This window comes from Girardinichthys multiradiatus, chromosome 19, assembly GCF_021462225.1.
Source record: "Girardinichthys multiradiatus isolate DD_20200921_A chromosome 19, DD_fGirMul_XY1, whole genome shotgun sequence".
NCBI classification, from domain to species: Eukaryota; Metazoa; Chordata; class Actinopteri; order Cyprinodontiformes; family Goodeidae; genus Girardinichthys; species Girardinichthys multiradiatus.
The window spans coordinates 19,384,631-19,411,072 of record NC_061811.1 but is presented as its reverse complement, the minus strand read 5'-3'; the positions used below and the strand labels follow the sequence as shown (position 1 = coordinate 19,411,072).

The following is a 26,442-nucleotide window of genomic DNA, read 5'->3' as shown; positions in this document are numbered from 1 at the left end:
GATGCCCGAGCCACCTCAATTGGCTCCTCTCGATGTGGAGGAGCAGCGGCTCTACTCAGAGCCCCTCCCGGATGGCCGAGCTCCTCACCCTATCTCTAAGGGAGTGCCCGGCCACCCTACGGAGGAAGCTCATTTCAGCCGCTTGTATCCGGGATCTCGTTCTTTCAGTCATGACCCAAAGTTCATGGCCATAGGTGAGGGTAGGAACGTAGATTGACCGGTAAATCGAGAGCTTCGCTTTTCGGCTCAGCTTTCTCTTCACCACAATAGACCGCACAGCGCCCCCATTACTGTGGCAGCCGCACCGATCCGTCTATCGATCTCCCGCTCCATTCTTCCCTCACTCGTGAACAAGACCCGAGATACTTAAACTCCTCCACTTGAGGCAGGAACTCCCCTCCAACCTGAAGAGGACAAGACACCCTTATCCGGTCGAGAACCATGGCCTCGGACTTGGAGGAGCTGATCTTCATCCCAGCCACTTCACACTCGGCTGTGAACCGCTCCAGTGCATGTTGTAGGTCTTGGCTAGAGGGGGCCAGCAGGACCACGTCATATGCAAAAAGAAGAGACAAAATCCTCTGGTCCCCAAACCAGACCCCCTCCGGCGCTTGGCTGTGCCTAGAAATCCTGTCCATAACAGTTATGAACAGGACCGGTGACAAAGGGCAGCCCTGCCGCAGTTCAACATGCACCGGGAACAGATCCGACTTAGTGCCGGCAATGCGAACCAAACTCCTGCTCCGCTTGTACAGAGACCGGATGGCCCCTAGTAAAGGGCCCCCGATTCCATACTCCTGGAGCAACCTCCACAGGGCATCACGAGGGACACAGTCGAAGGCTTTCTCCAGGTCCACAAAACACTTGTGAACCGTTTGGGCAAACTTCCATGAACCCTCGAGTACCCTGTAGAGGGTATAGAGCTGGTCCAGTGTTCCACGGCCGGGACGAAAACCACACTGCTCCTCCTGAAGCCGGGGTTCGACTATTGGCCAGACTCTCCTCTCCAATACCCTGGCGTAGGCCTTACCAGGGAGGCTGAGGAGTGTGATCCCCCTGTAGTTGGAACACGCCCTCCGGTCACCCTTCTTATATATTGGGACCACCAACCCAGTCTGCCAATCCAAAGGCACTGTCCCCGTCCGCCACGCAATGTTGAAGAGTCGTGTCAACCATGACAGCCCCAAAACATCCAAATACTTGAGGTACTCAGGGCGGATCTCATCCAACCCCGAAGCCCTGCCACTGAGGAGCTTTTTAAACACCTCGATGACTTCAACCAGGGTGATGAAAGAGTCCAACCCCGAGTCCCCAGCCTCTGTTTCCACCAGGGAATGCGTGATGGCAGGATTGAGGAGATCCTTGAAGTACTCCATCCACCGCCCAATAATGTCCGCAGTCGAGGTCAGCAGCTCCTCACCCCCACTGTAAACAGTGTTGGTGAAGCACTGCTTCCCCCTCCTGAGGCGCCGGACGGTTTGCCAGAATCGCTTCGGGGCCAACCGGTACTTCTTCTAAATGGCCTCACCGAACTCCTGCCAGGTCCGAGTTTTTGCCTCTGCCACTGCCCGGGCCACGGCACGCTTGGCCCCACGGTACCCGTCAGCCGCCTCAGGAGTTCCACATGCCAACCACAGCCGATAGGACTCCTTCAACTTGACAGCGTCCCTTACTGCCAGTGTCCACCACCAAGTTCGGGGATTGCCACTGCGACAGGCACTGCAGACCTTACGGCCACAGCTACGGGCGGCAGCATCGACAATAGATGCGGAGAACATGGTCCACTCGGACTCTGTCTCCAACATTCCTCGGAATCTGGTCAAAGCTCTCCCGGAGGTGAGAGTTGAATACATCCCTGGCCAAGGGGTCCACCAGACGTTCCCAGCAGACCCTCACTATGCACTTGGGCCTGCCAAGTCTGTCCGGCTTTATCCTCCCCCTGCGGATCCAACTCACCACCAGGTAGTGATCAGTGGACAGCTCAGCCCCTCTCTTCACCCGAGTGTCCAAAACATGCGGCCGAAAGTCTGATGATACGACAACAAAGTCAATCATAGACCTCCTGCCTAGGGTATCCTGGTGCCAAGTGCACTGATGGACACCCTTATGTTTGAACATGGTGTTCATTATGGACAATCCGTGACTAGCACAGAAGTCCAATAACAAAACACCGCTCGGATTCAGATCGGGGAGGCCATTCCTCCCGATCACGCCTCTCCAGGTGTCACTGTCACTTCCCACGTGGGCGTTGAAGTCCCCCAGCAGAATAAGTCCCCAGGGGGGGCACTATCCAGCACCCCCGACAGGGACGCCAAGAAGGCCGGGTACTCTGCACTACCACTCGGCCCGTAGGCTGAAATGATAGTCAGAGACCTCTCCCCAACCCGAAGGCACAGGGATGCGACCCTCTCATCCACTGGGGTAAACCCCAACATGAGACGGCTGAGCTGGGGGGCGACAAGCAAACCCACCCCAGCCCGCCGCCTGTCCCCGTGGGCCACTCCAGAGTAGAAGAGAGTCCAGCCCCTCTCGAGGAGATGGGTTCCAGAGCCCACGCTGTGCGTGGAGGCGAGCCCGACTATTTCTAGTCGATATCTCTCGACCTCCCGCACAAGCTCAGGCTCCTTCCCGCCCAGCGAGGTGACTGACATCCCACGTCCCTAGAGCCAGCCTAAGCATCCAGGGATCGGGCCGCCGAGGTCTCCACCTTTGTCCGCCGCCCAATCCTCTTTGCACCGGTCCCTCACGGTCCCCCCTGCAGGTGGTGGGCACACTGGGGGATGGTCTCGCGTCTCTCGTTCGGGCTTAGCCCGGCCGGGTCCCGCTAGGAGCAAACCAGCCACCAGGCGCTCTCCGACAAGTCCCGACCCCAGGCCTGGCTCCAGGGTGGGACCCCGGCTCCGCCGTACAGGGCGACGTCACGTGCCTCGATTTTGTAGTCATCATGAGGGGTTCTTGAACCGCTCTTTGTCTGATCCGTCACCTAGAGCCTGTTTGCCATGGGAGACCCTACCAGGGGCATTTAAGCCCCAGACAACATAGCCTCTAGGATCATTTGAGCACTCAAACCCCTCCACCACATTAAGGTGGCGGTTCAAGGAGGGGCCACTTAAAGTTTTATAAATATATGCATACACTGTGTTTTTCGTTTGTTTTCTTGTAAAATTACACTACAGATAATTCCTTTTCTTTTTGGGCTTTTCTGAATAAAATGAAAAGTAAGTTCTCTTCATATCATCTTTCCTCAAATGTTAGGGCGAGATGTATATAGTCAAATTTAGTGTAACAGAATATACATTCTGATGAGGCTCATTTGTTAAATTAAAAGTTCCTTTTGAAAATCACAACCTTTAACCAAGAATTAAACATAGTATTCATTAAACCCACCATATGCTTTTCCATTGGGCTGGTGTAATATTCCAATATTAATGTCATGTTTTTATTAGCTGTAATCAGACAATCATCAAAATTAACAGATATAAAAGCTTGAAAAAATATAAGTCTGTGTGTCCTTAGATACCCACATCAAATCTCTGGTTCACTCTTGTTTTTATTATTTACGTAATGTTGCTAAGTTAAGTCCCATTGTGTCATGTTCTGAACTTGAGATTACTATCCATGCATACATTTCCTCACGTTTGGATTACTGTAATGCTTTATTTACCTGTCTTAGCAAAAACTCCCTGGAACGTCTCCAGGTTGTTCAGAATGCTGCTGCTAGACTTCTGACAAAATCTTCTAAGTATTCCCACTCCACACCATTATTCATCCAGCTGCACTGGCTCCCCATTACATTCAGAGCTCAGTTTAAGATTCTGGTCCTGACTTATAGAGGTCTTCATGGTCAAGCCTCACTTATATCAGTGAACTCTTGTATCCGTAGATTCCCTCCAGGTCTCTGAGGTCATGCGAAGTCCTACTGGCTGTACATCACACAAGGCTGAAAACTAAGGGTGATAGAGCTTTTGCAACAGTAGCTCCCTGACTCTGGAACTCTATCCCCTTGTGTATAAGGACTGCGGATTCGGTGGTGTCTTTTAAAAAACAGCTAAAAACTCATCTTTTTAGGCTTGCGTTTGGTTAGTTTATTTTTGATTTTATCTTATCTTCTATTTTACATTTATAAATATATTATTCCAATTGTACTTTGTATTAGTGTTGTGAAGCACTTTGTGATCTGTGTCTTGAGAGGTGCTATATAAATAAAATTGTACTTACTTACTTACTTACTTACTTACTAATTAATCTATATAATGTGTTTCACTTAGATACTTGAGTTGCTGAAATAAATGAACTTTTCAATAATATTGTAATTTATTGAATGACTGTTTAGCAGAGATTTGTCTAGATGGCAATGTGAAGCAGATTAGCCGACTGTAATTTATTAAGAGCGATACCAGCAGTGGCTGCGAAACATAATTTTACAAATATCCTAAAACAAAGACAACTTAATTTAGGGTTGATATTTTAAACTATCATCAGCATCTTATATTAGTGATTACCACAAATAGCAACGTTAACATTACTAGCTGCTAACAGATTTTACCTTAACTTTGGAATAATCAAATGTTTGCCAACACACACAGAAAAGCCAGGCCCGTACCGACAAACAGGAAATATACAAAATGGAGGAGCAAAATGACCAACACCTATCGAGGTTTAGCTCTCTGTTGTGGCAGCCTAAATGAATAGTCATCATGTATAGCGTTTCCTTTTTAAACTGCTTGTTGTATCTTTTGTGCTTCCTTGGACTTCATCCAAAAAAAAAAAAAACTCACTGATAATAATATAGCTAAGGTTGAATCTTTTTCCTGCAAAAACAACTTCCACAGCAAAGTGTGTTGTAGTAAGCACCGGTCAGGGCCTATCAAGCTGATAATCATCCGATTTCTTAATGTATCTCTAGTATGAGAAACAAGCGAAATGTCTCAACTTAAAAAGAATAAATATATTCTTTAAGATGTTTACATTAATTTTTTTTCTTTTTTTGTGCAATCTAAAATTGGGCTTTTCAGAGATCTGGTTCAGATTAGCTTACATATAAAAAACAAGAGTCACTCAAACTAATGAATAGCAAAAATTGAAGCAACCAAAGCTACAGTCTAATTTCAGGCTCTAAATATCTGTGACCGGCTTTTATTCCAGAATGCATATAGATAAAAACCTTCTGTTTGGTACCCAGTGGTGGTTCTTGCATGAATGGCACCCTGTGCAAACCCTTCCTTCAGATGCCCCCAACCAATTAAAAAGAGAAAATGAGATTCTGGGGTGGTCTCCTTATTCTTCACTCCAAGAGGAAGATACCTACTCCCTATTGACTGCACATGCATAAAAGCAATATACAGTGCCTTGCGAAAGTATTCGGCCCCCTTGAACTTTTCAACCTCTTGGCACATTTCAGGCTTCAAACATAAAGATATAAAATTTTAATTTTTTGTGAAGAATCAACAACAAGTGGGACACAATCATGAAGTGGAATGAAATTTATTGGACGTGTCAAACTTTAAAAAAAAAACAAAAAACTGAAAAGTGGGGCGTGCAATATTATTCGGCCCCCTTGCGTTAATACTTTGTAGCTCCACCCTTTGCTGCAATCACCGCTGCAAGTCGCTTGGGGTATGTCTCTATCAGTTTTGCACATTGAGAGACTGAAATTCTTGCCCATTCTTCCTTGCAAAACAGCTCAAGCTCAGTGAGGTTGGATGGAGAGCATTCGTGAACAGCAGTCTTCAGCTCTTTCCACAGATTCTCGATTGGATTCAGGTCTGGACTTTGACTTGGCCATTCCAACACCTGGATACGTTTATTTGTGAACCATTCCGTTGTAGATTTGGTTTTATGTTTTGGATCATTGTCTTGTTGGAAGATAAATCTCCGTCCCAGTCTCAGGTCTCTTGCAGACTCCAACAGGTTTTCTTCCAGAATGGTCCTGTATTTGGCCCCATCCATCTTCCCATCAATAGTGACCATCTTCCCTGTCCCTGCTGACAATAGCAGGCCTAAACCATGATGCTGCCACCACCATGTTTGACAGTAGGGATGGTGTGTTCAGGTGATGAACTGTGTTGCTTTTACACCAAACATATCGTTTGCATTGTGGCCAAACAGTTAGATTTTGGTTTCATCTGACCAGAGGACCTTCTTCCACATGTTTGGTGTGTCTCCCAGGTGGCTTGTGGCAAACTTTAAACGAGACTTTTTATGGATATCTTTGAGAAATGGCTTTCTTCTTGCCACTCTTCCATAAAGGCCAGATTTGTGCAGTGTACGATTGATTGTTGTCCTATGGACAGACTCTCCCACCTCAGCTGTAGATCTCTGCAGTTCATCCAGAGTGATCATGGGCCTCTTGGCAGCATCTCTGATCAGTTATTCTCCATGTTCGAGATGAGAGCTTAGAGGGACGGCTGGGTCTTGGTAGATTTGCAGTGGTCTGATACTCCTTCCATTTCAATATGATTGCATGCACAGTGCTCCTTGGGATGTTTAAAGCTTGAGAAATACTTTTGTATCCAAATCCGGCTTTAAACTTCTCCACAACAGTATCTCGGACCTGCCTGGTGTGTTCCTTGGTCTTCATGATGCTCTCTGCGCTTTGAACAGAACCCTGAGACTATCACAGAGCAGGTGCATTTATATGGAGACTTGATGACACACAGGTGGATTCTATTTATCATCATCAGTTATTTGGGACAACATTAAATCATTCAGAGATCCTCACTGAACTTCTGGAGTGAGTTTGCTGCACTGAAAGTAAAGGGGCTGAATAATATTGCACGCCCCACTTTTCAGTTTTTTATTTGTTAAAACAGTTTGACACATCCAATAAATTTCATTCCACTTCACAATTGTGTCCCAGTTGTTGTTGATTCTTCACAAAAAATTTGAATTTTACATCTTTATGTTTGAAGCCTGAAATGTGGCAAGAGGTTGAAAAGTTCAAGGGGGCCGAGTACTTTCGCAAGGCACTGTATAACATGTTCAGGGCACAAATGACATACAGTAAGTTGTATTTTTTGCTTATGCACTCCCCCATTTTAATGCCCCCCTTGGCAACTACCCATATTGCCCAAAACTGCCACTATTCATAACTTTACTTCTTTAACACTCTGATATGAACTTAGCAGCACATTATATGGTGCCTCTATTATTTAGAGATTACATTTTCAAAACATTAAACAGAACATTCTCTGATTACTTCAAACTGAAACTCTCTTCACTGAAACTCTCTTCACTGAGAGTCCTCAGTGCAGGAATTTTGTTTCGTTATGAACAAATAATGTCACACATGACATTCTGCAAATACCCTCCTTTACAGACAAACATACAAAATATAAAACAGAGTCAGGGGCAACGATCACCAGGAGCTAATTTAGCTCTAAGACGGGATAAAAAGTACACAGCAAAAACTGGTTTTGTGTCATTTGAAAACCAATAGTTAACCTGCCCCTTAAACATAAATAGAAAACAAAAAGAAATGAAATAAACTTACAGATACTTGAGGTTTTCTAGGTCTTCAAACGCTCCCCTGGGAATCCTTCGTATATGATTGTTGTTAAGGAGACTGTGAAAAAAGAACAGAGTGAAAGTTAGTGGTTGTCAGAATCAACATTAGCTCTTGTTTACTGTAAAGATAAACCATCACTGATTGATAGACTTCAAAATGTGGTATTTAGTTTGTGAAGATGCAGAATAAAATCAATAAGACCTGTTCAAGACTCACAGTAAATTCAGAGAAACAGATGATGCGATAGTCAGAAACAATGACTTTGTTCAGCCTTGAAGTACTTTTCAGCACGTTTTGAAATTATATCACTATTCCTGTCACTGATTTTCAAAACTGTTTGACCATTTTTAAAACTTGCTTTGTTGAAAACATCGTGAAATAGATTAAGCTCACTTTAATCTTTAGTCAACCTACAAAACCTACACATAAAGCAAATATTTAATGGGGGAGTGAATTAAAAATATAAAGATTGAATCCCCATAAATGAGGGTCTTCTGAAAAAAGGACCACTAAAGCTAATTCAGCACTACAGTGCACAACGACTTGGATGCAGCAGAATAGACAAATAAAGAAATGCAATTCCTAATCTGGAGGAATTCCAAGAGTTTCAGATTTCAGGCAGATATGAAGCACTGTAGCACCAAGATTACTCCAGAAAACCCAAATTACACCCAGACCAAGTACATCAATGTTGGGTTGGGACCACACTGTGAATCCTAAAACATTATATGTGGGTGTCTTAAGTTCAAATCAACTACAAAAAGACAAAGGATTTCTAGGCTGAAGGGCAGAACAATATTGCAAAATCACAAATTTATTGTTATCACAATAGCCCTATACCTAATATTAATACATTATTTTTCAAGATTGCGATGCTTGCTTAATGCAGGATAAAAATTTTTAGATAAAAGGTGGCGAGGCAGTCAAGTCATTAAGTCATCAAAGCAGAAAGACAGTAACACTGTTAAATATTTGATTATTTATCGCAAGCTGCATCATCACAACATTCACCAACATCATTTTACACCTGTTCCTAACTTCATGCAACTCTACTAGCCTATAATTGACAGATATAAACGGTATCCATAAATGGCCAAATAATTCACAAACAAACAGAGCAAATCTCATCAATTCATAAAATACTGGAATACACATTGAAAACAATTACAAACCAGTCGATACTGATTTACACATTGTAGCATGAATGCTTTCTAAATAATGACAGAATTTAGCTGGCTTCTCGGCTTTCTGTGGCTTTTTGCACATTCTTGTCTTTATGTTTTCAATATTTACAGTATGCCTTGTGTAATTCCATGTTATTGAACACACGTTACTTTATTGACTAATGTGCTCTGATTTCTTTGTATGTGTGGACAATTTGGATTGTTGATGACAACTGGTATGAAATTAGCGTTTATGGACATTTTAGAAAATATATTTACAGAGAAAAAAAATATTTATTTTAATTGAAGTATACATGGTACAAAGAAGTGTGTTTACAAGTTTACAGTACATGCTTTTTGTTGAGTGTATTTCTTTTAATCCATAGCATTCACAAAAACAGCTCAACCCTTTTAGCAAATATTTGAAGAAGGTGGGGCGAACATAATCACCTAAAAGCTGAAAAGGTAGCATAACAAAACATTTCCTAATAAAATTAGGTTAAGGTTACAGGTAATAGTGCATAGCTACCATATGCTGCATTAGTGCTAAATATAAAAGAAGAAAAAAGACACATAAAGAAATTCCACTAATGTTATATGCTAAACTTCTTTTGAGAAACCACAGAACAGCTCAGGAATTATCCTGTGTACTTCTCACACAGAAACAGGACAACTTACAGTGTGTTGAGATTTGTTAAACGTCTGAAGGAGCCTGGTTGTAATTCCTTGATTTTGTTGAATCTCAGGTCTCTGAAAGAAAACAGAAGAGTTAATCATTGAGGAAATTTTACAGCACACACATTAAAACCTTATGATGTTAGAGTGGGTGATATCCAATCACTGTCAGAAAAATTCCTAAGTATTTTGGTGGGCTCATCTCACAAGCATTTCTTTGTTGAACTTTAATCATCAGGGTGGATTTCAATAACATTTGCCTTAAAGATAACAAGCACATGGTTGTTTGCAGCAGTCAAAGCTTGCATGACGTACCTCTAATCATATCTAGTTTTGCAACAAAAGATTGAATATGTTACCAATGGGAGGCCAAGGGTGCTAGTGAAATCACTCCTTACTACATGTGACATTAAAAGCATAGAAAAACAAGTTACATATAAAGAAAACAATGTTTCTGGAAGAGGGTTTAAGCTATCTGATCCTGACCTTCAGGCAGACAAAAAACCTGTTCCTTCTGCTCATTATTAGGTTTTTACATTGGTATTTATATAGACTATAAAAAGAGCACAACCATTTTGTCTCAGGGAGACAAAATCTGAAAACGCCTTTTCTATTTTAGGAGATTTGGGATTACAAAAATTATTTCTACTTGCCAAATGCCAGGATCATGAGGACTTTTGAACTTTTTTTAAACTTTCTTTTAATTTTGAATTTTACATACATTTCCTCGGTAGGATTGCCTTTAAAACTACATTTCTTGATTCAAATTTTTTGGATGTCTCTCAGTCTTTTAATAGTTTTATGAAATTTTGGCCCATTCCTCCTGACAGAACTGGTGTAACTGAATCAGATTTGTAGGCACCTTGCTCGCACACACCTTTTTAGCTCTGTTCACAAATTTTCTATTGGATTGGATTGATCAGGGCTTTAAATGCTAGCCCATTGTTCCTTAGAATAATGGTTTAGTTCATTAGGATTTGCAGGCCTTTTTTCACGCACAGCTTATTTGAGATTGAACCACAGCTTTTCAATCGGGTTGAGGAATGGACGTAGACTATGCCATCGACTCTGTAACACTTTACTAAACAGAGGAGTTCCTAGTCAACTCAGTGAATAGGAACAGTGACAATGTGCCCAGTTCCTGTGACTGCATAACAGGCCCATATCATCACCACTCCACCACCATGCTTGTTAATATGCTCTTTATGGTGTGCTCCAAATATGTGACAGGGCAACAGCCAATTTGGTCCCGTCTTTCCAAAATATATTATACTGGAAATCTTGTGGTGTGTTCACAGGCAATGTTTGTTCACTCCAACTGTCCCATCATGAACTTTAACACTGTTAACTGAGGCCTGTAGAGACTGACTTGTCCCTCCTGGGATTTTTGTTGTTTCTCTTAGCATCAGATGTAGTGACCTTAGAATGAACTCACTGGGACCTTCACTGCTGGGAAAATTGCAATCTGTCTTGAATGTTTTTCACTTGTGAATTATGGTTGCCACAGCAGAATGATGGAGTTCAAATGGTTTAAATATCCCCATAATACCTATACAAGATTGATAAACAGCAAAAACAGTACTGCTATTTATACCAGCTATGCAAATTGACAATTAAATTTATATTATGCGATATCTATCTAACTAAAAGTTTGTTTAGATTTAAAACAAAAAAGATGTTTTTTGTAAAGAATTAATGCTGCCTATGCAACATAAAATGAACCAAACCATAATTTAGAAATGGAACTGAGGAACCTAAAGTTTCCAGACCTGGGTGACTAAGCTGAAGTTCTCTAGAAAGCTCCATTCACCCATTAAGAGTTCAGGCTGCCTCGAAGCGTGACTTCTCACAGTAAACAATCTCTGCCTGGTTTATAAAGACATAACATACTTTGGTTATCTTGAAAAACTGTCAAGACTTCAGCACAATAGAAGGCTTGAGATAAACCTAATTTCAAGTCAGAAGAAAAACAGCTTTTCTTTTGCTTTTGTGTCCCTATTTTTGGCAAAAAATAATTAAACAGTTTTCCCAGTGGGTTTTGTAAAGTTTGCTGATTATTTTAGATTCAGCAGGGTTTTAATTAACTTAATAAATACCAATATGTCAACAAAGAAAAATGTATGTTGCACTAAAACCCTAAACCAGCTTGTTTTTGCTTTTAGTGTTGATGTAACACATGAGTCTTTGGGCTTAAATTTGTTATCAAATAGCAAATATTATACCATATCAGGATAGATAAACCTTAATTCTAGGTCAGCAAATCTGTACCAACACCAATATTGACCTGGTGCATTTGGTTGATTTCATTTTTATCTCTGGCATTCTGCTTCCATGATTTTATTACTGTTTTTAGTACAATGTTGGTCAAGGTAATAGAGTTCAGTCACAATGCTGTCTGCATATTTCACTGATGATGTGTTTTTCCACCTTAAAAAATTCAACACTTGGAGATGTTAAAAGTGAGTATAGCCCTTCCAATAACAAAATGCAAAGACCATACTGGGTGCCACTTTTGTAGGCAAAGTACCGGAAACTGATTTTATGGTAAACAGTTTAAAAGCATGATTCCACCCTCCTTTGTATAAACGGTTCATGTTGTAGTGCTATAAATGTTTGGGGGATATTTTTCTGAATATTGTTCCTGACCAGATACATCCCTTTATGACCACAGTGTACCCATCTTCTGATGACTACTTCCTTCAGGATTGGACTGATTTCTTGAACACGTCAATAATTGTAATGTACTCCAATTGCATCCACAGGCACTGGATTTCCAACCAATACAACGGTAGAAGGGGATATTTACATCACAGATGTGAAGGTGACAAATTTCCACCAACAGCATGATGCTTTCATCTCTATGTGAACCAAAGTCTCAAACTACCAGTCAAAGGTTTTAGAACGCCTTTCTCAGTTAATAGTTTTCTTTATGTTTATGATTATTTCCATTGTACAAAGATTCTTACTGAAGGGATCAAAACGGTGAATGAACACATATGTAATTATGTAGCAGACAAAAAATTGTAAAATAACTTTTAATATGTTAATCTAATATTTTAGATTCCTTAAAGTAGCCAACTTTTGCTGTGATGACTGAAATATTATCCTTTGGCTGTCTCTTAATGAACCTCTGGGAAGTTTTTTCAAGACTCTTTGGAAAACCATTTCAGGTGACCACCTTATGAAGCAGTCACAAACCAAAAGGTGGCTATTTGGAAGAATCTAAAATATAAAAATGTTTAGAGTTATTTCACTCTTTTAGTTTACTATATAATTCCATGTGTGTTCATACATAGATTTGTTGGCTTTCGTAAGAATCTACAGTCTAAATAGTCATGAAAATAAAGAGACCCATTAAGTGAGAAGGTGTATCTAAACGTTTTGACCGGTAGTGTATTTCACACAACTTATTTAACCTATGCAAAATTGAATTAAGGCAGTTCTGAAGGCAAATGGAGATCTACAGTGTAACTCAGTACTAACAAGGTTTACATACAAAAGTAGCATTTTTGGCATTTCTTTTCCGTTTGTTCTTGAACCTTCCAAGGCCTTCAGTCTTATCATTAACAGCCATTTTTTTTCCACAAAGAAACCACAACAGAAGCTCCTCACAAATCCCAATTTCTGCATTCAAGTGACCTAGATCAGTTCCAGGTGCTTTCTGCAATTGTTTCCCATGCTTTGTGACACAGTTTTTCTGATGACTTTGGTGCAAGACACGTTTATATATAGATTTCTAATATTACACCAATTGCAACAATCAAAACAAGGATGATCACACGTTTTGACATTATATTCCAATTTAAGTGCTGTTGATTCTAGTGACATCTTAACCTACATTAACTGGAGCTTTTCGGATCATATTAACCCCATTAGCATGTTATTTCTCAGGAAGTGAGCAAACTTTACAATGGGACAAGAATGTGGATTAGAAGAGTCCCTGGGGGACTGGTTTCGGGGCAGGGGGGCGGGAGCCGGGCCGGGGTCACCCGGGTCTGGGCAGTACCAGCGCTGTCTGCCTGCCTCTGCCCCAGGAGGGAAGGGGACCACGTCCTGGGTCTGGGGGCTGGATGCCCCTAGGGGGTACCGGCGCCTGGACCTGGGAGTATAGAGTATGCATGGGGAGTGTGAGTGAGTGTATGTCGTCCATTGTTGTTTATCCTTACGTTGGGTGTGAGTGATTTTATGTGTATGCATGAGGGTGGGAGTGAGTGATTGTGACTGTGTGTGCCTGTTTTTTTTTTTGTTTTTCTTTTTTTTTGCGACAGGTTTGGTCTTGGACTGCTCCCTCTCCTGGATCAGCTTCCTCCCCGCCACACCGCCTGCCGGTGGTTGGAGTCTCTGCCCACTGGTGTACTTGTGGTTCTCGGTGTCCAGGGCCGGGTGCTTTGGTGTGTGCTGGCTCACTCCCGGTGGCTGCTTGCCGGGGCCTGGCCCCCTGGGCTCTGTCGGGCCTCTGCTTCGGGGGTGGTGTGTCCTGGGGTCTTGGGCCTCTGGGTCCATGGCTGGATCTGCTCGGGCGTGGACGGCTGCCGGCGAGGCCTGTGGGCTCTTCGCTGCGGCTTCCTGGGGCTTCTGCACTGTCACTGCTAGGTGGTTCCCCTGGGACTCTCCACTGCTCTTCTCTGGGGGGGTTGCGGTAGTCCCAGTGGTGGTTCTCCTGGGGTTCCTGTGCTTTGGGGGGCCTTTAGATGTCTGTGGCTCGGATCTCCTCAGTGTCCGTCCAGGGACCACGGGGCAGGCCTGTGGGTCCTCACACTAGCTATTGCATATTTTTGTGGAGAAACCTTGTATACAAAAGCATGGCCACACCCATACTCACAGGTGTTAAGCTTCAGGTGTTGACAGATACACAGATGTTTTATATTGGGCTGCACCTCTCACTAAGTACATTTTACATTCAGAATTACCGTGTACTATTTTGTAAAAAAAAAAAAAAACAGCTGCTGGTGTATAAGCAAGCAGGGTGTAATCTTGTATTCTCTTCATCCTTCCTCTCCTCCACTCTTTCCTCCTTTTCTCCCCTTTTTCCATCATCTCTCTCTTTTTTGAGCTTTTTTTTTCCTTTTCATTTCAGTCTCCGTGTCCGTAACAATTGAAATATTCCCAAAGAAGTTTATAATAAAGTTTATTTTATAGATATCAAGCAGAGTTTTAAAGCATTAGCTGTGATGCTCCGCTTGTGAAAGTAAATCTGTTGGGCAATTTCTTGGCACTCAGACAACAATTCTGAGTGATACTCTGCCGGACAGGACAGGGTAAAAAAAAAAAAAAAAAGTAAACTATTAATTTCCATTCTGCAAGAAGTCTGATGTCAAACTTAGATGATTCTTCAGGTTGACATTAATAATAAAAGAACTTGGAGAATTTGGTGTTTCCAGAAAAAAAAAAAAAAAAAAAAGAAAGAGTCAAGAACATCCAGGGTGATTTGTCCTCCTTGGAAATGTGATACTCTAAGGGAGAACTTCTCTGTATGGCAGCGTTGCAGGACACATTGTCCAGACATGCTGAGGCAGACACTGTCCTGCCTCTTCTGGGCATGAGGGATGAGGAGGAGGAGGATAAATGAATAAGCCTACATGCTGATTCATGCAGCACCTAGTGCACATAGCACACAAAAGGGCAGCAGTTCAGATTTTTTCTGAGGTCACTCTTACAGTGCCTTTAATTAAGTAAAAGAAAGCTCTTATATACTTATACACATACATTACATTTTTAAGAGCTGATAGCAAGACTTAAAACTTGTTGACTTCACCTTATTTGTTCAGATGGTATTTAAGCGACTGTTTCTTTGTATAGAAGGCTAAATAAGGTCAGGCAGATAGGACAAGATCGGTTCCGCTGTCATCTGAAGGGAAGGAAATTCTCAGCTGATTAGAATGTCCCGAAACGCTTCAACCTAAACTAAAAACTGACCCTGGATAATGAGTGGAATGTTGAAGTGGCAAAGTTACCTTTAAGTGATTGTTCTTGGGATTTGCAAAGAATAAAGAAAATCTGCGTTCATGTTAAATGCTGATCTTTCTAAAACAAATCTTTTCAAGGACAATTTTTTAAAGCTAAAGCCATGTTAAATATCATTTTGCAAACATGCAAAAACTGTTTGTTTTAATTTAACATCACCTGAAGTAAAGACTATATTCTGCAACTGCAGTCTGTAATCTTACTTTGTCTTTGTTTGGGAACAAGTTGAAATTAGAGGGGAAATGACTCCCCTCATAGCCAGCAAAAACTCTGAATAAACTATCACGAACATTTAGTAAACAAAACATGTTAAACCCATTCAACAAATTAAGTGACCGGGGCAGTCTGTCATGTTGTTTTAGAAAATTTAGACAATTTTATTAGATTTGTTGTAGGACTCATTAAGCATGTTTGTTAACCATCATTAATGAATTGTGATGGCAAGAGACCCAGAAGGAAGTTTAAAGAGGCAATGCTAACAACCCTGTGGAGGGGCTGACAGACCTTTTCTGGCTTTGCCTGTACAAATGGCCTGAAAATGAACAGCCTACCAGGCTTAATTACCCACACAGGAAGAAAGACCCGTAATGTCAAGCTGATAAAAACAGTCAAAGTTGCAGTCCCATGTACGGTTTTGCACTAAATTTGGAAATTTTTCCCATAACATGACTTAGTTTGCAGTGCATTTTAACACAACCTGATCTCACGACTGTGACTTATTTAGATTATATAATGATAATATACTGTTTGCTACACATTTTTCAAATTTTATGAACTTGAATTTGCAAAGCTGTCTGTCCTTTTTGAAAAGAATTAAAACATCAGTATGCATTTGTAGAGAATTATTTCTACAACAGTCAGGTTGTAAATATGTAAGCTGACAAAAACACAACACTAAGATGGATGGATGGTTCTCAGGGTCCTCTGTCCTGCATGTTTTAAGTGTTTCTCTTGTACAATGACTGGCCAGCATTATTCAGGTGAAATTGACAGATGTGTGTGTGTGTGTGTGTGATTTCCACACTTTTGTTTCTGAATTTAAACAAACCTTTGGATACTCTGAATCAGGATCAGAAATTACCAGGAAGTTATGGAGACAAAAACAGGGATACATATCAGCAGCAGAATTTGCCGTAGATTTTCGCAAGTTTGCAGCCTCTTCAGGCTGGAATAATCAGGCCCTTAAGGGAGCCTTTACCCAAGCTTTGGACAAACAATTAAAGGATGAATTGGCTTGCAGGGATGAACCAGAGAGCCTAGATGAATTAATTTCCCTAGATAATCGGCTCCGAGAAAGAGTCAGGGAAAAAAGACAGCCAAGTCCATGCAGATCGGGCAAACTCGACTAACACCAGAGGAGAGGCAATGTCGAATAGAGAGCCGTGTTTGCCTATACTGCGGCCAAGCTGGGCACTATGTAGCCAATTACCCATGCCGGCCATAAGGGAATGCCCGCCAATAGTAACGGGAGTATTGACGGGCAAGACATTTCCCGTCTGACTCTCATAGATGAAAACTTGGTTCAACAACTCCACGTTCCCACCATGATACTACCTACACCTATACGGGTCTCGGCACTGGATGGTAGATCTCTCTCTCTCTCAAATAACCCACAAGACCAAACCCGCTGAACTGGTGGTGTCCTGCAATCACATTGAAAAATTAACATTCTATGTTTTTCTTCCCCACAGTCCCCCGTGGTTTTGGGATACCCATGGCTTTGCCTCCATAATCCCCAGTTTAACTGGAGCCAGGGTCAGATTGAGTCCTGGAGCACCCGTTGTCTATCCTCCTTGCTTCTGGCTGCCCATGTATCCCCTGTGCCCTCCGAGACGGGGAAGGAGGTAACAATCCCTAGTGTTTCTATTGTACCCCCAGAGTATCACGATTTGAAGGGGGTTTTCAGCAAACCAATGGCCCTTTCATTACCTCCACACCGACCATACGACTGGGAATTTATCTATCCCTGGAGCTAAACTCCCTGCAGACTATTTAACATTTTCAACCATGAAAGAGTTTGTTTGGAGAAATACATTAATGAAGTCCTATGGGCCTAAGAAACCAAACCGGATCCTGGTACCGGTCTGACTAATAAAATATACATTCCCAGTACAGTCAGAGCCCGCCTTATTCACTAGGCACACACAGCTAGATTCTCGTGCCACCCTGGGGTTAGTCATACCGCTGCCGTCATCAGAAGATCTTTTTGGTGGCCCTCTCTTTTTGAGGATGTCAAATCTTATATCCAAGCATGTTGTGTATGTGCCCGTAATAAGTTCCGTAACCGGCCCCCTGCAGGCTTGTTACAATCTTTACCCGTCCCTAAACGACCCTGGGCCAACATAGCGTTGGACTTCATCACTGGTCTGCCACCCTCAAAGGGTTTTACAGTCATCCTTACCATTGTTGACCACTTCTCCAAAGCTTGCCACCTTGTTCCCCTTTATAAACAGCCCATTTATTAATCAAGCACGTCTTCCATCTGCATGGAATTCCCCAAGAGATCCTAACAGACCAGGGGCCCCAGTTCATATTAAGAGTTTGGAAAGGGTTTTGTTCAGCTCTGGGCGCTAAAGTCGCCCTTAGCTCTGGGTTCCATCCTCAGACCAATGGCCAGGTGGAACGACTGAACCAGGAACTTGAGGCTACTCTCCGCTGCCTATGTTCGTTGAAACCCTTCATCTGGAGCTCGCATCTCCCCTGGCTGGAGTATGCGCATCACTGCCACGTCTCCTCTGCTACTGGTCTCTCCCCCTTTGAAATATCACTGGGCTACTAACCACTGCTTTTTCCTGGGGTTGAAAGGCTTATCTCTGTCCATCAACACATCCGCAAGTACAGATGAGTATGGAAGAGGACCGTTTCAGCCTCAAACCGCACCAGTGCACGTAACCAATGGGTGGCTGATAGGAGGCAGTCTTCCAGACTGCCAGGAGGCGGTCTTTGAGAGGGGGGTATTGTCACAATGTGGGTGCAGAGCTGCTGATGGGTGTGGTGCACAGCTGAATGCTGCACACCTGCAATCTATCCAGGTTGGAGCATTTAAAAGGAGCTGCGGGATGAGCATTCTTCGCCTGATGGTCCCACATAAGTGGTAACTCAAACCTCAGTCCCAGTTCTTGTGATTGCCTGTGTATCTCTGACAACTTGGATATCTGCCTGCCTAAGCCTGCTTCTCTGCTGCCACTCTCCAGGTTTCAAAAAGCTGATTGCTTCCCGGATTTCTTCTTCCAATACTCAGATGATCGTAAAAATACCTGATGAAGAATCCCCAGCCGTCTTTCACAGCACCTGGCTGCTCCAACCTACCTGCCCGCTCTCCGACGCACCTGTGGGCACATTGAGTTGACATCCTCGACCAAACCCCTCCTTCAAGGCTCACCACCCATATCGCTGCCTCGCCTCAAAGCTGCCTGACAACTATGCATCTGAAAAGGTCTTCTGAGAATTTCACTAACTTTGTCTGTCCTTCACAGAGCACCAGATTCTAGCTTCCAGTTTTCCCCAGTGATGTCACTCCTGTACAAAATAAATATTTTGCAAACTTTGAATGGTCTCCGAGTGTGATTCTGCATGTGGGTCAGAAAAATTCAACCCAATGTTACAATTAGAGAGACCAATAACCTAACAGTCATGTTTTTGGACTGTGGGAGGAAGTTGGAGTACCCTGAGAGAACCCACGCATACAAGGGGAGAACATGGAGATTCCATGCCGAAAGACTCCAGGCTAGGATTCAAACTAGGACCTTCTTGCTGGAAGGAAACAGTGCTACCAACTGTCCCTCAAACTATTCAACTTATTCAAAATTAGACAAAATTATAACTTTGCATTTTACATTACGAATCATTAGAGTATTCCATTCATTTTCTGATTTGCATGTTAGAGAGCATGGACTAGGTGACTATTCCGATCCTATCTTACTCTTTACGATAAACTTGTACCATAGTACTTAGAGATTATCAACACTCTTACTGTTTGATCAGTGTCTGCTGGAACCAGAAATGTCAGCTCTTGGAAGAGACAAAGAAGTGATTGTAATCATAAAATAGAAAAATGGATCCCAAACTGAGCTATGATGATCGGGTCTAACGTTATATCACAATACACAATATATATCCCAATATGTTTAAATAATTTCCAAAAACTAATAATATTTTCAGCCACATAGTGCCTAAAGTTGCATTGGTATACTTATAAAATTGAACACTCAATACTTTTTTTTAATACAAAAAATCTGAATGAATTAAATGTTTAAACAATTTTTTAAACATCAGTTATACACAGTGTTTTTCAGACAGTGCATGCAAAACCCCAGTAAAAGTCACATCAAAGGTATTGGAACATCTCAAAACCATTTAAATAACCATTGTTCTTTATGTGCTAAACAATAAACAACAACACATGCCACACAAAGTGGCAAAATTGGAAATTATGTTAAGTTGTGATAACAGAATCCAAAATCCAGATGGTGACTAGTACCCCTGAACAAGATTAGGTCTCATCAATGCAAAAGGTGCAAACGTTCCTAGAGATTCTGTGCCAAAAACACAAGCCTATCAACAGCTTTAGGTTTGTTAGCTGCTGGGTTATATTTTCTTAATTCAAATTTACAACTTTGGTAATGCTTTTTCTGTGGAAGAAATTGCAACCAGGCAAGTCATACTTTGCATCAAGTGTCTTAATAAGATTTTTGAATCACAGACAGGAGACATGTCTTTGGCAATATATTTTGTTTCTGACTGTGATTTCCCTCCACTTTGTACTTTTTCTGACTTATGGTATGGCTTTGGCAAACAAAAAAGTGTCACCTGCCTCACAGCTGGTTTACTTATTTGAAGTGTGGGGAGACATTGACATGCAGAGTTGACCATATTCAGCATTTTGCAGGGGATGACTGTTCAGGTGGTGGAATATATACTTAGTACTCCTTCTTTTTGCTGCATGTTTTTTCATTTTGTTGGACATCCTCCTTGTGAAATCCACACCAGATTACAGTGCTGTTTCTCTTAAGAACTAGCCCACCTGACTCCTCTTCAGTTTCAGTCTAATTTATTTGCACATCTGAAACTCTCACTGTCACCATTTCATAGTATATAAACACAGATGCTCGATGCAGTATGTCAGGTAAAAAATTTACCTATTGGGATTGTGTATTAGTGATGCATTCACAGCGTATGAGAGAAACAAAACTCACAATGAATTGGATGCAGACAGATTAATATTGCCATGAAAATGTGTACTCAATAATTGCGATAGAGCCATTTTAACCATTGTATGTGGAAAAGCTCTCCATACTTCAAGAATATTGAATTTATGGCATACACCCAGTTGTAACTACGACGTAATAATGCAATTTTGGCTAATATACAACATAAGAAGAATTAAATTACAGTTTTTCTTAAGGCTTCTTAAATTTACCCCATAATAGCTAAAATTGCCTGAAAATGCTGTTTTCATGCCATTGGCTTATTCTAAGTACACTATATCGGCAAAAGTAATCGCTTGTCTGCCCTCTCACACATATGAACTAGAGTGACAACCTTTTCCTAATACATAAAGTAGGTATATGATGTTTGCCCATTCTTTGCTTTCCACAAGGAATGTGTTTATCTGAATTTTTCACCATTCTTCCAGAGGCCCATCTAAGAGGTTAGACACTCATGTTGGACAAGATGGTCTGGCTCACTGTCTTTGCACTACTCGTACTCGTTCTCGTACTCGTCGTCTTCCGCTTTATCGGGGACCGGGTTGCAGGGGCAGCAGAGACTCAGCAGAGACGCCCAGACATCCCTCTCTCCAGACACCTCCTCCAGCTCCTCCGGGGGGAGCCCAAGGCGTTCCCAGGCCAGCTGAGAGACATAGTCCCTCCAGCGTGTCCTGGGCCGTCCCTTGGGCCTCCTCCTGGTGGGACGTGCTTGGAACACCTCCTGAGGAAGGCATCCCGGAAGCATCCGATATAGATGCCCAGGCCACCTCAACTGGCTCCTCTCAATGTGGAGGAGCAGCGGCTCTACTCCGAGCCCTTTCCGGATGACCGAGCTCCTCACCCTATCTCTAAGGGAGTGCCCGGCAACCCTACGGAGGAAGCTCATTTCAGCCGCTTGTATCCGGGATCTCGTTCTTTCGGTCATGACCCAAAGTTCATGGCCATAGGTGAGGGTAGGAACGTAGACCAACTGGTAAATCGAGAGCTTCGCTTTTCGGCTCAGCTCTCCCTTCACCACAACGGCCGCGACAGGCACCACAGACCTTACGGCCGCAGCTACGGGCAGCAGCATCGACAATAGATGCGGAGAACATGGTCCACTCGGACTCTATGTCTCCAACATCCCTCGGCATCTGGTCAAAGCTCTCCCTGAGGTGAGAGTTGAATACATCACTGGCCGAGGGCTCCGCCAGGCGTTCCCAGCAGACCCTCACTATGCGCTTGGGCCTGCCGAGTCTGCCCGCCTTTCTCCTCCCCCAGCGGATCCAACTCACCACCAGGTGGTGATCAGTTGACAGCTTAGCCCCTCTCTTCACCCGAGTGTCCAAAACATGCGGCCAAAGGTCTGATGATACGACAACAAAGTCGATCATTGACCTCCTGCCTAGGGTATCCTGGTGCCAAGTGCACTGATGGACACCCTTATGTTTGAACATGGTGTTCATTATGGACAATCCGTGACTAGCACAGAAGTCCAATAACAAAACACCACTCGGATTCAGATCGGGGAGGCCATTCCTCCCGATCACGCCTCTCCAGGTGTCACTGTCACTTCCCACGTGGACGTTGAAGTCCCCCAGCAGAATAATGGAGTCCCCAGGAGGGGAACTATCCAGCAACCCTGACAGGGATGCCAAGAAGGCCGGGTACTCCGCACTACCACTCGGCCCGTAGGCTGAAATGATAGTCAGAGACCTCTCCCCAACCCGAAGGCGCAGGGATGCGACCCTCTCATCCACTGGTGTAAACTTCAACACGAGACGGCTGAGCGGGGGGGCGACAAGCAAACCCACACCCAGCCCGCCGCCTCTCCCCGTGGGCCACTCCAGAGTAGAAGAGAGTCCAGCCCCTCTCGAGGAGATGGGTTCCAGAGCCCACGCTGTGCGTGGCGGCGAGCCCGACTATTTCTAGTCGATATCTCTCGACCTCCCGCACCAGCTCAGGCTCCTTGCCCCCCAGCAAGGTGACATTCCACATCCCTAGAGCCAGCCTAAGCATCTGGGGATCGGGCCGCCGAGGTCTCCACCTTCGTCCGCCGCCCAATCCTCTTTGCACCGGTCCCTCACGGTTCCCCCTGCAGGTGGAGGGCCCACTGGCCCCCCCCCCCCCCTACTTGAACCGCCACCTTAACGTGGTGGAGGGGTTTGAGTGATCCTAGAGGCTATGTTGTCTGGGGCTTAAATGCCCCTGGTAGGGTCTCCCATCGCAAACAGTTTCTAGGTGACGGGTCAGACAAAGAGCGGTTCAAGAACCCCTCATGACGACTACAAAATCGAGGCATGTGACGTTGCCCGGTACGGCGGAGCCAGGGTCCCACCCTAGAGCCAGGCCTGGGGTCGGGACTTGTCTGAGAGCGCCTGGTGGCTGGGTTGCTCCTCACGGGACCCGGCCGGGCCAAGCCCGAACGAGAGACGCGAGACCATCCCCCTTTAATAAAATATTAAATTATTAATATTAAATATTAAATAATGTATTCATAATCATAATTACAACAGTCGTATATTTAATAACAAAGAACACAGGAGGTATGATCCCACACTGGAATTCACCAAGCTCATGAGAGCGAACTTTTCATTCACAAATGTTTATAAAAGCAGTCTGTATGTGGTTTTGAATTATATATCCATGTGGCCGTGAAAGTGGTTGGTACACGGTGATGCAATACTTCTGGTAATATTGTGTATGCTCTCAGAGTACAGCAGAAAACTTTGAAACTTAAAGATGATATATGGCATTTAAAGAAAAAAACAAATAATTTTATAATAAGCAAAGGGGAATAAATGAAATTCAAATTCTAAGAGATTCACAAGTACTTGTAGACTGAGTAAAGAAAAAAAGTCTTCCTCTAAACTCTCCAGCTGTTCTGCTTTGGCAGTTTATGGGAGCGGAGCCAATGGAGACCCCATCAACAACTATCTTGGGCCCTATTTCTGTGCGCAAATGAGCAAAGCTTTGGGGATTTCTGCCTTTGCATTCCATAAAGCAGCAGAAACTGACCTCCTCACACAACCTGACTGCAGCAAATTCCAGCTAAACAGACTCCACACTCTTTCTGATTCACTCTCCCTGTCTCTCGGGCAGACCAGGCCAGGGTTTAGGGGAAATTAGCAGAAAAGAATGGCTGATCTGAAATGATGGAATAACAACACCAAATCCCTACTGAAACTCCTTGACGTGGGATCTTCATGGCATGATAACATTAATGGTTTAATGGATATTTACACTGAAATCTAAAAAACTAAAATGTGTAACATGATATAGCATAAAAAAAGAGTATACAATATTCATCATTACTCTTACAATGATGTTATAAAGCAAAACTATAAACACCCACTAAATCTAGCAGCAGTTCTCAAGGACATATTGTGTGGAAAATTATACCTTTTTGTTTTTTGCTGTTGTTTTTTGTGTTTAAACGCTGAAAAACTAGTCCATGCATTCATTACTTCAAGGCTGGACTATTGTAATTCTTTACTATCAGGATGTCCACAAAATGCAGTTAAAAGCCTTCAGCTGATTCAAAATGCTGCAGTAAGAGTTCTGATGAAAATTAAAAAGAAAGATCATATTTCTCCTATTTTAGCTTCCCTTAATTGGCTCCCTGTTAAATCCAGAATAGAATTTAAAATTCTCCTCCTCACATATAAAGCCCTTAATGATCTAGCTCCATCATACAGGTCCTTCTCAAAATATTAGCATATTGTGATAAAGTTCATTATTTTCCATAATGTCATGATGAAAATTTAACATTCATATATTTTAGATTCATTGCACACTAACTGAAATATTTCAGGTCTTTTATTGTCTTAATACGGATGATTGTGGCATACAGCTCATGAAAACCCAAAATTCCTATCTCACAAAATTAGCATATTATTAAAAGGGTCTCTAAACGAGCTATGAACCTAATCATCTGAATCAACGAGTTAACTCTAAACACCTGCAAAAGATTCCTGAGGCCTTTAAAACTCCCAGCCTGGTTCATCACTCAAAACCCCAATCATGGGTAAGACTGCCGACCTGACTGCTGTCCAGAAGGCCACTATTGACACCCTCAAGCAAGAGGGTAAGACACAGAAAAACATTTCTGAACGAATAGGCTGTTCCCAGAGTGCTGTGTCAAGGCACCTCAGTGGGAAGTCTGTGGGAAAGAAAAAGTGTGGTAGAAAACGCTGCACAACGAGAAGAGGTGACCGGACCCTGAGGAAGATTGTGGAGAAGGGCCGATTCCAGACCTTGGGGGACCTGCGGAAGCAGTGGACTGAGTCTGGAGTAGAAACATCCAGAGCCACCGTGTACAGGCGTGTGCAGGAAATGGTCTACAGGTGCCGCATTCCCCAGACCTGGGCTACAGAGAAGCAGCACTGGACTGTTGCTCAGTGGTCCAAAGTACTTTTTTCGGATGAAAGCAAATTCTGCATGTCATTCGGAAATCAAGGTGCCAGAGTCTGGAGGAAGACTGGGGAGAAGGAAATGCCAAAATGCCAGAAGTCCACTGTCAAGTACCCACAGTCAGTGATGGTCTGGGGTGCCGTGTCAGCTGCTGGTGTTGGTCCACTGTGTTTTATCAAGGGCAGGGTCAATGCAGCTAGCTATCAGGAGATTTTGGAGCACTTCATGCTTCCATCTGCTGAAAAGCTTTATGGAGATGAAGATTTCATTTTTCAGCACGACCTGGCACCTGCTCACAGTGCCAAAACCACTGGTAAGTGGTTTACTGACCATGGTATCACTGTGCTCAATTGGCCTGCCAAGTCTCCTGACCTGAACCCCATAGAGAATCTGTGGGATATTGTGAAGAGAACGTTGAGAGACTCAAGACCCAACACTCTGGATGAGCTAAAGGCCGCTATCGAAGCATCCTGGGCCTCCATAAGACCTCAGCAGTGCCACAGGCTGATTGCCTCCATGCCACGCCGCATTGAAGCAGTCATTTCTGCAAAAGGATTCCTGACCAAGTATTGAGTGCATAACTGTACATGATTATTTGAAGGTTGACGTTTTTTGTATTAAAAACACTTTTCTTTTATTGGTCGGATGAAATATGCTAATTTTGTGAGATAGGAATTTTGGGTTTTCATGAGCTGTATGCCAAAATCATCCTTATTAAGACAATAAAAGACCTGAAATATTTCAGTTAGTGTCCAATGAATCTAAAATATATGAATGTTAAATTTTCATCATTATATTATGGAAAATAATGAACTTTATCACAATATGCTAATATTTTGAGAAGGACCTGTACATCAAAGATCTGATTGTTCCATATATCCTAACAGAGCACTTCGTTCTCAGACTGCAGGTTTACTGGTGGTTCCTAGAGTCTCTAGAAGTAGAATGGGAGGCAGATCTTTTAGTTATCAGGCTCCTCTCCTGTGGAACCAGCTCCCGGTTTTGGTCTGTGAGGCAGACACCCTGTCTACTTTTAAGGCTAGGCTTAAAACTTTCCTTTTGATAAAGCTTATAGTTAGAGTGGCTTGGGCTATCTTGCTTATTTTTTACCTCCGCCTTTCTCAGTCCCTGTTGGATGGAGTACGGGGGAGTCAGATTTAGCCTAAACCAGCTCAGTTATGATTCAGGTGCAAAAACACCCTCCATTTCTGCTACCTTGTATGACCCCTTCGCTTTTCCAATGGTTATAATCAGTCTGACAGAGAGAGGTATCCCAATCGTTGTGGTTTTTAGTATAACAATGACCATCAGTGGGACCATTTGTGGGGTTCCTTGAGACGACATTGTTGTAAATAAGCGCCGTTTAACTAAATAATCTGAACTGAAACTATCTCTGTAGTTATGCTGCTATAGGTTTAGGCTGCTGGAGGACATAATGACCAATTTCACCCTCTTCGCAACATTCTCACACTACTCTCCAATTTTGCATTATTTGCTGTTATTTCAGTTTTTAACTTTATGTTCTCTCTCTTTT

At 43.0% G+C, this 26,442-nt stretch overlaps 1 protein-coding gene across 1 annotated transcript in view; it reads right to left on the bottom strand.

Moving 5' to 3' along the window:
- The window catches only part of LOC124855355 (peroxidasin), a 77,538-nt gene that overhangs the window by 47,879 nt on the left and 3,217 nt on the right, over positions 1–26,442 (bottom strand). The window contains exons 2-3 of the mRNA XM_047345137.1: positions 9,349–9,420; positions 7,493–7,564 (exon numbers count right to left, since the gene is read on the bottom strand). Of these exons, the coding sequence (XP_047201093.1) occupies positions 7,493–7,564; positions 9,349–9,420 (144 nt within the window). The remainder of the gene's footprint in view (positions 1–7,492; positions 7,565–9,348; positions 9,421–26,442) is intronic.